We start from the raw sequence: 13,508 nt of genomic DNA on the forward strand, positions 1-13,508 counted from the left end.
ATGATCCAAACCGTCCATTTGATGGGCCACAATGTAAATAGGTTCTGTTCCAAAAATTCGATTCCATTGGATGATTCTAGCCCTTCCCATCTATAAAGCAGCCGTTGGGGTCATCCTATGGAAATGATTTTGGGGGCCGACCTATTTATGGGGATGATATTTTCACAATTTCACCACATTGCATTACACATGCGCTCCTCTTATAAAGTTGGTCGTTACAATATAAAAATGCTAGACTTTAAAGACCTTATACGGGAAGCGCATGCGTAATGCGGCGGGGTGAAAATATCATCGCTACATGGGACTCCCAACAGCGGTGTACGTGGCAATCAGCACCATTGAATCCTTCTGATGTGAAGTATATATATCACTTCCCTTTTGAGAATTGTAATAGGGTTTCACAGCTGATTAAATAATAATAAGCATAGTGAGTTAGGGTCATGACCAAAACATGGGAGTGCCAATACTAGTAGCCATGATAGAGTACAAAATTAAATACACATATGACGTGAGTAGCATGGATCTAATGGGGCACATGCGTCTTGGTAGAGAGCAGAGAGTAGAGAAATCATCATAGAGCTCCTCTAAATAAAAGTTGAATAGGGTTACGGTTTCTACCAGACTAGTGTAGATAAATTAGAAGACTCTTTTTGCAAATAAAGCAAGGTAGCAGGTTTCTTTTGGAAAAGAGAAAACGGTTCTACACATGTGTAGATAAGTTATCTACATAGTAGCTTAGAATACAGTGGGGGCCACATTATTTGGGTGATCCAAACCATTCATTTTTAAGGCCCTCACATAGATAGGGTGTCTATAAAAAATCAGATCCATAGGATCATCCTAACCATTCGAACTGTGGAGGCAAAAAGTGGACTAATTTGTGAAGGTTTAAAGACATACATTTTACCTCCACAAATCGTAGGGTTGGGATGATCCTATGGATCTGATTTTTTGTAGACACCCTATCTATGTGAGGGCCTTTAAAATGGATGGCTTGGATCACCCAAACAATGTGGGCTCCACTGTATTTTAAGCTAGTGTGTAGAGAACTCTCGACCCATGTTCATATATTTTGCTACAGTCAAAGTACTCCCCTTCCCTTCCTCTGTAGCTCGAAAGGAAACCCTAAAACTGCGAACTGATTATTGCCCTGAAAAAGGTAAGCCCTTCTCATCTCTGCCTTCCCAAGTCAGTTCTTAGGATGAAGCTGATGCCCTGCCTTAAGTTTTATAAAATGTAATGAATTTGGGTTTAAGGATGGTTAAGAAATTATTTTCTGAATTCCCAACTGTTTATATAATAAGCCCCCTTTCATTTGAGATTGTGAGCCCCATACTAGATTCGACGGAGGAGGAGAAGAAGAAAAAACTGAAGTGATGGGTGGAAAAGGGCGAAAGAGAAGGGAGAAGAACTTTCGAGCAGCTCATGGAGGCAATTCTAGCCTACCACCGCCTCCGAAATCCCGCGACCTTGACGCCCTTCCTTCCAAACTCCGCAGAATCATGGAATTCATAACCCCTTTAAGAAACCCAGGTCAGAGATCCACCCTTTATGATTCTTCTAAAAAAAAAAAAAATTTATAATCCATCTCTTTTTCTTGATCTAGGTATTCCTTTATTGCTTATCTGGGTCTGTTCTTTTTTGGGTTTTTAGATTCTATCAGAACTTCCAACGATGTCGAGCAAGAGCAGAGAAAAGGAGATGCTGCTATTGGCAAAGTGAGGGAATTTATGATTTGTTTTTAAGTTTCTTTTATTGTTTTCATGAGAAGGAGGTCATTTTAAGTTCGTTTTATTGTTTTCATATGCTATCATATGAAACTATAATGAGGTGAATATCTTGATGTAATTCAATATGTTCTGCTGTGAATCTGTGATAGTGGCTGTAGTACTTGAAGGACCTATTATATTTTAATGTAGAGAAATTACTCTTTGTTGAAGTAAATGGTACTATACGAAAATATAATGAGACGAATTCATTGACGTCATTTAATATGTGCTGCATGCCTGCATGTGATAGTGATTGTAATGCTTGAGAGACCCATGATTTTTCCACATTTGGGAGAGATTTCTTATCGGTGATTATTGTTGGATTTGATACATGTAAGTAGTGGGTCTTGAGCTCTTTCTTATGGTTTGGGTTGATATCTAAGCTTACGGTAGAGTGACTACAATAAGGATAAATGGGTTGTCATTTTCAAAAAAAAAAAGAAAAGAAAGAAAAAGGAGAAATGTGTTGAGAGTTTTTTCTGGATTTAGTTATGATGCTTGAAAGTAGTTTTTTTTGGCTTTTGTTTGCCCTAAAAGACTTTGCAACATTTGCAGCTCTCCTGTGGTTCCATAGGAAGACTCATGAGAGAATAACCATGGTGCTTTTGGAGCATGCTACTCTTGATCCTTACTTTAAATGCATTTCCTCGTTGCAACTTATGTAGGTTGGGTGAATTTCCCTAATGATTCTTTTCCCCAATATAACCCCTAACACATGAAAACTGGGAAGGTCCCTAGCAGGGCTAGGTGAAGGTGGACTACTTCAACAAAAGTTGTAAAATCCTCCTTTAAAGGTAGAGGATCCCTAGGGCATATTAGGGTTTGCAGAGTGTCTTGAAATGAGGGAAATGCCATTCTTGTATTTGTAGTCCCAATTCTTGCCTTAGGACTGGAACCACGTTCATGGAGCTGATGGTGTGGATTAATGGAGACTTTAGAAATCCATTAGATGGCTAGAGGGAGAGGTGCCTTTCCAATTTGGCTCTACTTTTCATTTTTTTAGGCAATCTTCCATTTGCTTCTTCCTTGTTGGTGCAATTAATTTCTCATGCCCAGTGTGAATCAACCAAAGGTCACGACTTGTTAATTTGGGATCCAGTTGGAACTCTATTATGCACTGTGAGTATCCTAAACTGCTAATTGTAAAAATTGGTACCTTGAAACCTCTCTTCAACATTTCATGAGATTTGTTTTTACTTTTCATCATGTGTGTTATTAGGACTCTAGGTACTGGCTAAGTGGCTAATAGGCGAAGTGGTGAACTTTTAAGTTTTAGGCACTCTTCAAGTTAGAAAGATGGCATATTTTACCTCCAAAAAACACTACTCACATTTTCCTTCAACAGGTCTTTCTAAAGCCTACCCACTCTTAACAAAAGAAGATATAAATCAGCAAGAATCATCATAAATTATAATAATTCACTCTACACCCAATATTGATATCATGATGTAATCAGTTGGGTTTTCTTGGGGTCCCCTTTTGGGTCTCAATTAGCCTTCTCTTTGTGAACTTTCTTTGCTAACATATGAGCTTGTAAGTTGTAACATGCACTTTTTTCGTATCAAATGGCCAATAGATAGGGTCTGCATTGTGACAGGTTCTATTGCAGACCAAAATTTCAGATGTAAATTCCAAGATTCTACAGACCACTAAAATATGACAATTTTAAATATAATATAATATATTGTTGAATCCATTGCTCCTAGTTTCCGGGATTTACTGAGTTTGACAGTCCTTGTGCTAGAGTCTAAAACTCATACGTGCACCTACGCAACATAAGTTCCCTCGTTCCAAAGCAACTCATCCCATTCCATTCACAAAAAAAAAAGTAACTCATCTCATTGGTGCAGTAACATTCTTTTATTGGCTTTCAATTCTTTTATTGAGGGATCTGGTGACTTGGCTAAGTCTTGCATGCTGTTAGATCTGGCTGATTATTCTTACTCTCCATGCTTTCCCCTTGTTTCCTATTTCTTTAGTAAACTAGACAAGGGTATAAATTTGACATTTTAAGCAATTATGATTAACCTAGTGTTTCTTCCTTTGTGTTGTATTTGGTCTACATGTACAACCTTTTCTCTGAAAATTCTTAATTTTTAGTAATCCTCAATATTTGGCCTCATGACATGTTGTATTCTCTAATAAGTGTGTTGGATGTTGAGGCCTAAGGTTAGAGATGTTATTCATTTGCAGGAAGCGAATTCAAAAGGTGATTATGGCATTAATGATGTCGAGTTTAAAGTGGACGACAATGATGAGTATGTGACTACATTTAATCATAAAGATGATAAGGATGAAATTATGAATACAAAAGCACGTGACAAGAGGAAAGCAAAGCGGAAGAGGAAGGCAATTGAAGATCTTCGGTTTTTGAACACGAATCAGGAACTAGCTGCTATCGGCTTAAAAAAACGAGATCGCAAGAAAAAGTAAGCATTTCAGTCATATATATTTTATTTTTTTCATTTGATTCGTGAAAAATAACCAATATATGTTACTTGCAACGAAAAATTCAGCAATCGTCACTTTTCTTTGTTTTGTTGTTTAATTGTCTGTTGTAGCACTTTCTAATACAACTAAACCTATGAATATTTTGAGGAAGTAGAATAGTCGGCATACCATTTACTCCATTATTCATAATGTATACACCATTTATTTATTAGATGACATGCAATAAACTATTCTATACGTTGATGATGGTTTTAAATTTTCACTGAAACCGATATGGAATGATCAAAATGTTTTTTGTTTCCATCACCATCGAAATGATACCGAAACTGAAACACATACCGAAACCAAAATGGTAAGTGTATTCAGTGTTTAAAAACTCGTTGACTCGACTTGGAACTCGCCCAAGTCGACTTCCTTTTGCCTTGGCCGCATTCCGTGTTGCACCGCATCTGCATTCCGCATTTTGCCCTACAGAGTAAATAAAAACTCCTTTGACTGCGCGGAATTTTGACCACGTCAACCGCGTTCTTAGCCGCTTCCGCGCTGAGTTCACAAGGATTTTTCTTGGGCACGTCACATCCACGTTTTTAAACACCGAGTGTATTGGTGGTATATTATATCAATATGCGTTTTACATAATTATATTTGTATGAATTGTACGTGAAATGTGGGGTATTTATTATGTATAAATACTATATGAATTACTTGTGTAATATTGTATGTACTTAATTATCATACACGAGCGATAACCATGTCACTAGGAGTTCGATCTCTTTAAATCATTATGGTTGGTTGTCTTGCTTATGTGATGGTTTTTAAGTGTGTATTTGTGCTTATTCTAGCATTTCCTGAAGTTTCATGTTAAAATTCTATCATCTCCATATGTTTTTGCAATTTAATAGGATTTCCACTGAAATTTCAAACCAAAATTGAAAGGTTTCCATTTCCCTTGAGACCAGAGCTGAAATTGAATTGAAACTGAAATTTAAAACTTTGATGTTGATTGCACGTGTTTTTTTTTTTTTTGAATGCTAAACTGATTACACGTGGTATATTGTATATTGTAGACTTATATAATATAAATGAAATTAAGCTTATGTGGGTGTGTGCATTGTGGTAATGGTAGCATGGGGAATGTAAGCACTCCCAATGTGCCTTTGATCTTGAGGAATGCTTTCCTCATGCTCACATTCTTTTTTCTGTCAGGTTCTAAAGCTGGCTTGCCCAATATTTTAATATATAACAAGATGTCATGGCATGGTCATATGCATTGGTTAAAGGATGTTCCATAATAGATACATGGATTGATAAATTCACCACAAAAGTGAAAAGTGCAAAGGTCATCAGAGGCTTTGCTTTTGGCATCCAGCTTCATGAAAATGTCCGCTTTGCTTAATTTTCTCGGCGCATTGATTGAGAATACTTTTATTCTTTGTAATGATGTTGTTCATAAAATCAAAATATAGAAATTGAATTAACACGTCAATTGCATATTATTTGTCAAGTAGATAGCTACTAATTATAGAACAAAACAAGGGGCTGTTTTTGAGATCGGGCTTGTGCTCGAGTGGTTGCGGCATTGTATCTCAACCCTGTGGTCTCAGGTTCAATCCCAGCTTACCTACTGAAACAAATAAGGGGCTCGTTAGGCTTTATAAAACCTAGTCTTCAAGATATTTGAGAAGAATCTCTCCTCCTGGAAGAAGGGAATGCTGTCGGTGGCAAAATTGTGTTAACTATCTGACCTATCGAATATGCCTATCTACTTCCTCTCCCCTTTCCATTGCCCCGCTAGCGTGATTCATAAACTAAAATCCTACGAAAGAATTTTCTTTGGATCACTTATGGAAAGAGGTAATTGTGCGTGCGTGCGTGCGTGGACATTTGCCACACTGTTGGTATTAGATTCAGGAGTGGTGATAGGATTTGCGAAACGACCAATTACTCCAAAAGCTTAAGCTGTTGGAGAAGGCTTTATTTAATGTTTTATACTTTAGCACTCCCCCTCGCGTGTGGCCCCTCTCGTTATGGTTCGGCTACATGTGGCCCTTTTGGGTTTGGCTGTTACATATGAATTTTCTAATATCAAGGAGGTTTGAACCCAAGCCAATTGCTCTGATACCATGTGAAACAACCAATTACTCCAAAAGCTTAAGCTGTTGGAGAAGGCATTATTTAATCTTTTATACTTTAACAGGATTCAATTTTGGCATGATACTTGTTGTGATGATCGCCCCCTCAGATCCTGTTCGGCCCCATTTTCATGGCATTCCTATTTTTTACAATTGGGAGTTTGGGACAGGTGCAATTCAAAATAGACTTCCGATGGAGTCCAAAATTAGCAGGTTCATGACCTAAATGGTTTGCCTCACGCTGGACATGATAAATTCATCCCACCAACATTGAAGAGACAAGTGGTTGATTTCCTGAAAAATGAGAGGCAATGCCAAGGTGGAAAGTCACCTCTCCCTCGAGCCATCTAATGGAGTTAAGCCCCAATAAATCCACAGCATTAGCGCTACAATATTCATCATGAACTTGGCTGTAATTCTAAGTCAAGAATTTGGACTACAAATACAAGGGCGATTTTTCCTCATTTTGACGATTCGTCTTGATATCTTTAATACGGTTTTTACTCCGCTCGTTGAGACTCATCGAGACTGATCTCGGATATAGCAACAATACCGACACTCTGCCAACTCCATTATGCCCTTGGGGCCCTCTACCTTTAGGGGAAGGTTTTGGAAAGTCTGTTGAAGTAGTCCACCTTCACCTAAACCTGTCAGACACCTTCCAAGAATCCACTTGCTAGGGACAAACTGGGGAAAAGAAATCACTGGGTAATTCCTCCAACCCACCATAAGTTGCCATAAGTTAAGGCATTTAAAGTAAGGATTAAGAGTAGCATGCTCCAAAAGCTCCATGGTTATTCCCTTGGAACTCTCATTGTCGCCATTGAATGACATTACAAGAGTCTTCATATTAAGTCAACCAAAAGCCCCAAAAATCTAACTCTAGGCATCATATCTTACTCCATTACAATCGCTCTAAGTTAAGCGTAGACATCAATCCAAAGAACAAGAAAGAGCCCAAGACCTTCTACTCACATGTCTAATCCAAAAAAATCATTGACAAGAAATTTGTTCCAGATGTGTAAGCTTATCTTTGCTCATCCTTAGAGATCAATGTGGCTAAGCTTATTTTTGCTTTTACTTATTTTTATGAAGTTGGTACTATGAGAGGTATTTTAGATGACCTTAGATATTATAAGATCCTAGGTTTCAATATGGTTTGGATTCTCTTGCTAATTTCGCCAGCGATATGAAATGTAATCAAGTCTTTTGGGAATGGAAAGATCCCCCTTGTCCTATAAGGGGTGGATTTAAGACTTGATGTATTAGGAATTCCTAATATTTGGTTCAAGTGATTTTTATTTTTTTTGGGTTTTGAGGCAAGGCAACATGTCCTCTTGTATCTTTTGCTTAATATCAATTAAATTTAAGGTGTCGTCCCTGGTTCTTAGATAAATTCAGGATTATAAAAAAAGGAAATCTCTTCGAGGTGTGGGAAATTCATTGGTCTTTCAAGCACTATGTTCTCTCTTAAAATTCTGAACTAATCTTCTGCTTCTCCAAACAAAAAACCTCCTCAATCGGTTGCTCAAGATGAAGCGACCATATCAAATGCTAGGAGTTCGGAAGGTTCTAAAGCCAAATTGTGGATCCATTTCAGTGCATAATCCTTGATCAGAACCACTTTATTCTTCTATAGACAGAAATAAGTACCCCCCCCCCCCCCCCCCACCATTGGGTTACTTATCATAGTTGTTGAGTTTGGAGTCCCTTAGTAAACGAGAAATGTCATTATTTCTATCAACATTGAAAGAGAAAAAGATTAGGAAAGGAATGCATGCCAACTCACTTGAGTGTTCATTTTAAAACGTGTTATAGTATAAAAGATAAATAACGCCTTTCTCCAACAGCTTAAGCTTTTGGAGAAGTTGGTAAGTTAACATGGTATCAGAGCCAAAGGTCTCGAGTTCAAACCTCCCGGATAGCAAAAATCCACGTGCGATGGTCGGCCCAAAGTGGGACCACATGTGCCACGTGTTTACCAAGTGGGCCACACGTGCGGGGGAGTGTTAAAGTATAAAAGATAAATAATGCCTTTCTCCAACGGCTTAAGCTTTTGGAGAAGTTGGTAAGTTAACACAACGTAAGAACCGCAAAGTGTTCAATAAACCTTTACATTTCTCTCTGTCCATTGCACCAGCCCTGAGCCTACACACGTAGTTCCATGTCCCCATTGTGCATGTATGCAAGGCAAACTTTGAACACCCCCTATCTCTTGGCCTATCGTGCCACCGCTACAACCTTCAGTTGCACATTCCTAGTTGATGTTCATCTTCATAGTGAGTTACTTGATGATGATGATGTTGTTGATATTTGTGACTCCTTATTTGTTTATTTTTCTTTTGATAGTTTGCCATGAAGCTGATCTCACAGTTGAGGCCACACCCTTGGGGCAAATACTCAAACTTCTAATTTAGGAAACTGTTCATAAGATCTGAGTTATAAATAACAGAAACTCCCATTTTCCATTATTTTCCTTTTTCCATCAAAAGCGTGCACACAAGTTTGGTGAAATCTTATCCACAGCCCTTGGATCTGTTGGTTATTGTGTTTTTAAAAGTTGGTTAGAAATTTTCTCATTCTATGTGACGCATCTATAAAAACATGACACAATTTTCCCTAATTCAATTCATGTAGGTATTTGGATGCTAGAAAGAAGAAAAACAAGAAAGGAAAGACAGATAAAGATTTAGACTTTCCTGGGCATGAGGAAATCAGATTTGGAGATGTTGTTCAAGCTCCACCAAAGTTGGCATTTCCTAAGGTATCTTGTCTGAGTTTCCACTACTGCCTAATTACTGTGCAAATTTATTATTAAATTCCTGAGGCTAGATGATGTTGATAAAACAAGCATTCTGGTCTTTTGAAGGCATTGAAGACCAGCCAAGATGCTTCGCACCAAAGACTTCGTTTGCAGGCAGTAGAAGCCTACAGGAACCGCAAAGGATGGGTTTCGAGACCTGGACTCCATCTTCCACCCATTACTGAAACCCCGTCTTCTTGAAGGCAATCAATCCACTAAAGCATATTCTTGCACACTATCACAATATCGTTCTCATTTAGGAGTACTTAAGTATGTTAATCATGCTTAGCTTTCCTGCAACTATATTATCTGAGTATGGATTTTCCTTTATTTAAGAATGTTTCTTCTGAATGTTAATTTTCTGGAATGCCTAATGTTAGAAATAAGTAACACACATACATATTATTATCATGTGTATGTCATTAATGGCAGATTTGTTATTAGTTGTTTTCTCTCCCTCAATCTACATCAGATTCACACATTTTTAACATGGTACGACCATACGAGAGCATAAGTGATCAAGATTCCAAAGATTCTTCTCCGGATCCAAAAGAGGTATTTCTGACACATGTCCAAGCTCTACGTAACTCAATTCTTCTCAAATTCAATAATTACCTCCTATTTTGTTCTGACTTTCCAAAATCTTAGTTTCCATAGCTTTCAAAACAAATCATACTTTCCATACTATTTCCTTTTAATCTATCAAATCTAAATTATCTCTTTCATTCATTTACAAATCTTGTGCTTACTATTTCTCTTCATCTCGAATATTTCCTTTGAAATCTCACCGTAAATCTATTTGAAATCTTCAACCTAGCACTCAAATCTTTTCGAAACTTCAACTCTATTCACCTGCTCATCCCATCAATTCGAACTAATCATCACACTTCATCCTTTACCTCTTCCATTCAAACTTATCATCAACCATCTTACTTGCCTTCTATTTCATTTCAATTGTTATGGCTTCATCTTCCAACACTGTTTTTCCCTTGCTCAACTCGTCACTATCAATTTATTGTACGAAACTTTCATCTATGGAAGGACATGTCACACCCAATGTTGTCATAGGCGTGGGAGGCATACAGAGTGAGGCACTCAAGCCATGGCACCCTCAAAATGTTGAAAAATAACATTTTATTTCAAAGGCGTGGATGCATCTGGGCAAGGCGAAAAAGATGTATGCCTTTCATTTGACGCTACTCCTCTGGTGAGAGGTGTACACCTCTCACAGGCATGGCCGAGGCATATTCCTCCAGTGGAAGGTGTACTCTCTCAGGCATGCACATTCAAGGCGGTAAAAAGACATTCGAGTCGTTTTTTTTTCAAAATTTTAATTATGGTTCAAGTTATGTAGAGGGAGGTCCTATGAATAATCTATTTGGTGATTTTAGATAATTTAGAGGTTTCAAGGACTTTTTTCTCGCCTCCTTGTTTTAACAGTTTCTCCCCAATCATTCAATGGAAATAAGTCATCGCTTCTAGTGTATTTCAATCATCAAAATGAGGCTATTTATGACGGAGCCTTAAGGAGGAAGTTAAGAACATAAATGGGATACTGGATGGACAAGGCATGGGTAAAATAAGTATCATGTCAAACGGTTGGACAGATTTGAAGAATAAATCTTTAATTAATTTTCTGTTAAATAGTCTAGCAAGGACATGGTTTTTGAGATGAGTTGATGCTCTGGTTTTCATCAAGGATTGAAATATATTGTTTAGACTTGTTGATGATGTGATATATGAAGTTTGCGTTTTTTTATGACATAGGGTACCCCCACCCCATTTTTTTAGGGCGGGACTATTCCCTACGGATGCGTGCAATCACCCATAAACCACGCGCATTAGGTAAGCCCGGGATTCGAACTTGCGTCAATGGGGAGCATACCCATGACGAGTTTTGAGATATATGAAGTTGGAGAGGAGAAGGTAGTGAAGGTTATCACTGATAACCATTCCAACTATGTTAGCCCTTGGAAGATGGTAATGGAGAAGAGGAAGACATTGTGTTGGGACTCCCTGCACTGCTCGTTGCATTGACTTGAGGCTATATAACATAACTAAGTAAGAGGTGCATGGGTTCAGGCTCTTAGCCACCAGTACAGAGAACTGTGAGCTTCTCTGAGCTTCTCCGTCATGTGATTGCTACTTCGCTAGAGTTGCCACACCATATCTCATGCTTTAGAACTTCTATATGAAGAAATAGCCTCTCATAACCTTGTTTCAATTCGAGGCTTTCACTAGCAATGCTTAGGCCAAGGAGGTTGAGGGTATAAAGGCATGCATCATAGTACTATTTGATTCTTGCAAGTAGCCTTTTTTTGTATTAAGGCTACAGTGCCATTAGTAGGGTATCTTTAGAGGTGTGGATTCAAAATAGAAGCTTGCTATGAGATATAAAATTGATGGATTCAGCTAATGAGAAGATCACATATATTTGTGGAGGCAACAAAAGCAATTATTTTTTTATTTGGAAGGTGATAAATGATAGATGGACTCCATGGTTACAACGTCCTCTACATGCAGATGGTTACTAATTAAATCCTCAGTTCAAATACGAAGATAATTTCTCAAGTTGGATGGGGTAAAAGATTATCTGAGCGTATGAATAGGATACTTGGCAAGGATTCTGAGTAGAATATTAACATGAGGCCGGGGGAGAGTTTGACACTCACTTGCCATTGAGATGAGGAAGAAGTGCTTTCTAGGTACTTTCTAGTTTTTGATGTTTTGTCTTGATTTCCTTTTTCTTATTTATTATCTAATAAAATATCGATTGGTTTCTGTAGCTATTGGTGGGTCCGCTTTAGATCTTGATGGGTCTGCTTTAGATCCAAGGCACCAGAGTTGATTTCCTTTGTTGTGCGAGTTTTAAGTAGGCTCACATGCAGTGCTTCATACTATGTGATAACTGGAGTACCATGGATGTAGAAGTTACTTAGTTTATGTTTTTAGCTGTCAACTTATTATTCTTGCTAGCTATAGTTAAAGATGTAGAGCACTCTCGTCATGTTCTAAGAGATAGACTATGAGGAGGAGGATGGTGGACATGATGAGAGCATTCGCTACGGGGATGGACATGATATTGACATTGAGGACGAAGATGTAGATTGTTGATGAGTCCAAGTAATTTTCCGTCTTTCGTTTGTGAGTTGTGAGCTGTAACTTTGTGTGCTTGTTTTTTAATATGAGAAATTGGGAATGTAATGTAAACTTGTTAATCTCTTTAATTTGCATTATTTTGTTGGTAACTTGGTAGGGATAGTTGGATGATAGGGTTGTTACCTTAGCTTATTCACAAAATTGATGATCTGATGTTAGTATTTGCTTTGAAATGAAGCATGTGTTTTTCTTAGATTCTGTGGTGATTTTTTTTTCTTAAATTTTTTTTATTTAAAAATTCATAAAACTCATACATCATTCAAAAAAAAAAAAAAAAATCATAAAACCCGTGAGGCTTACTCCTCACGCCCAATGTTTAAAAACTTGTTGACACGAGAAGGGGCTTGCCCGAGTCAACAAGGATTTTTGATTTTTCTTTGCCGCGTTGTGCATTCCGTGTTTTGCCCTACGGAGTTAATAAAAACTCATTCGACTCTCCCGAGTTATGACCGCATCAACTGCATTCTTGGCCGCCTATGCGCCGAGTCGACAAGGATTTTTCTTGGCAGTGTTCCGCGTCACATCCGCTTTTTTAAACATTGCTCATGCCTGAAGAGAGTTGAGCATCGCGCCTTACGCCGGTCTCTGAAAACATTGATCACGCCGAAGGAATACTTGATCACTCAAATGATATCTCTATGGCTCCTGCTAGATATGTTTAGAAAGAAGAGAGAACCACAATCAAGGAACACAGAAAAGGCTGTTTGGTGCGAAAGAACTCAAATATGAGGAATTATTGGTAAGGGATCAACTTATCATGGCATGTTTGAACTCCATGCACACATCGAAAGTGCTTCGTCAAGTTTTAAGTTTCTACTCCTCTAGAAAACAAAACTCTCTGATGGCTCTCACCCATCAGATGGGGGATCTCTCTTTTGATGCCCTTAATAAGATTCTTGGGTGCTGGATACGGGTGCTACACAGTGTTAGTTCCCCTGGGATTTGAAAGCCATTTCGCGGTTCACTTTCGCAGCAGAGAACAGGCACCTCTGATGGATTAAATGAATTAGACAAAATCTGGTAAAAACTCAACCTGTGTGTCTGTTCTCTCCTGCAAAGGTGAGTTACGGAATGTCTTTTACCAGAATTGCATAGGAAATCCCTAGTTCCCTACTTCTGTTCTTCCCAAATTTTCATAGGTTTGGGTCATCCTTACATATCACACTTAAACTTCTACTTTTGGTTCATTTACTG

At 38.1% G+C, this 13,508-nt stretch overlaps 1 protein-coding gene across 2 annotated transcripts; it reads left to right on the plus strand.

Moving 5' to 3' along the window:
* Positions 1-1,010: 1,010 nt before the first annotated feature.
* On the plus strand, positions 1,011-9,609 carry LOC143850773 (coiled-coil protein). Of its 2 annotated transcripts, none has more exons than XM_077360024.1 (6): positions 1,011-1,159; positions 1,321-1,533; positions 1,654-1,718; positions 3,963-4,198; positions 8,990-9,116; positions 9,222-9,609. In XM_077360024.1, exons 1-6 carry the CDS (start codon positions 1,060-1,062, stop codon positions 9,354-9,356), a joined length of 876 nt encoding a protein of 291 aa, XP_077216139.1. In that variant the 5' UTR covers positions 1,011-1,059; the 3' UTR covers positions 9,357-9,609. The 2 variants fall into 2 exon arrangements, with proteins under 2 accessions (XP_077216139.1, XP_077216140.1); XM_077360025.1 differs by having other exon boundaries at positions 1,077-1,159; positions 1,340-1,533.
* The last annotated feature ends 3,899 nt before the right edge of the window (positions 9,610-13,508 follow it).

The sequence above is a fragment of the Tasmannia lanceolata genome, unplaced genomic scaffold, assembly GCF_043159265.1.
Source record: "Tasmannia lanceolata isolate RefF3 unplaced genomic scaffold, GAP_Taslan_0.1 ptg000018l, whole genome shotgun sequence".
In the NCBI taxonomy this organism is placed as follows: domain Eukaryota; kingdom Viridiplantae; phylum Streptophyta; class Magnoliopsida; order Canellales; family Winteraceae; genus Tasmannia; species Tasmannia lanceolata.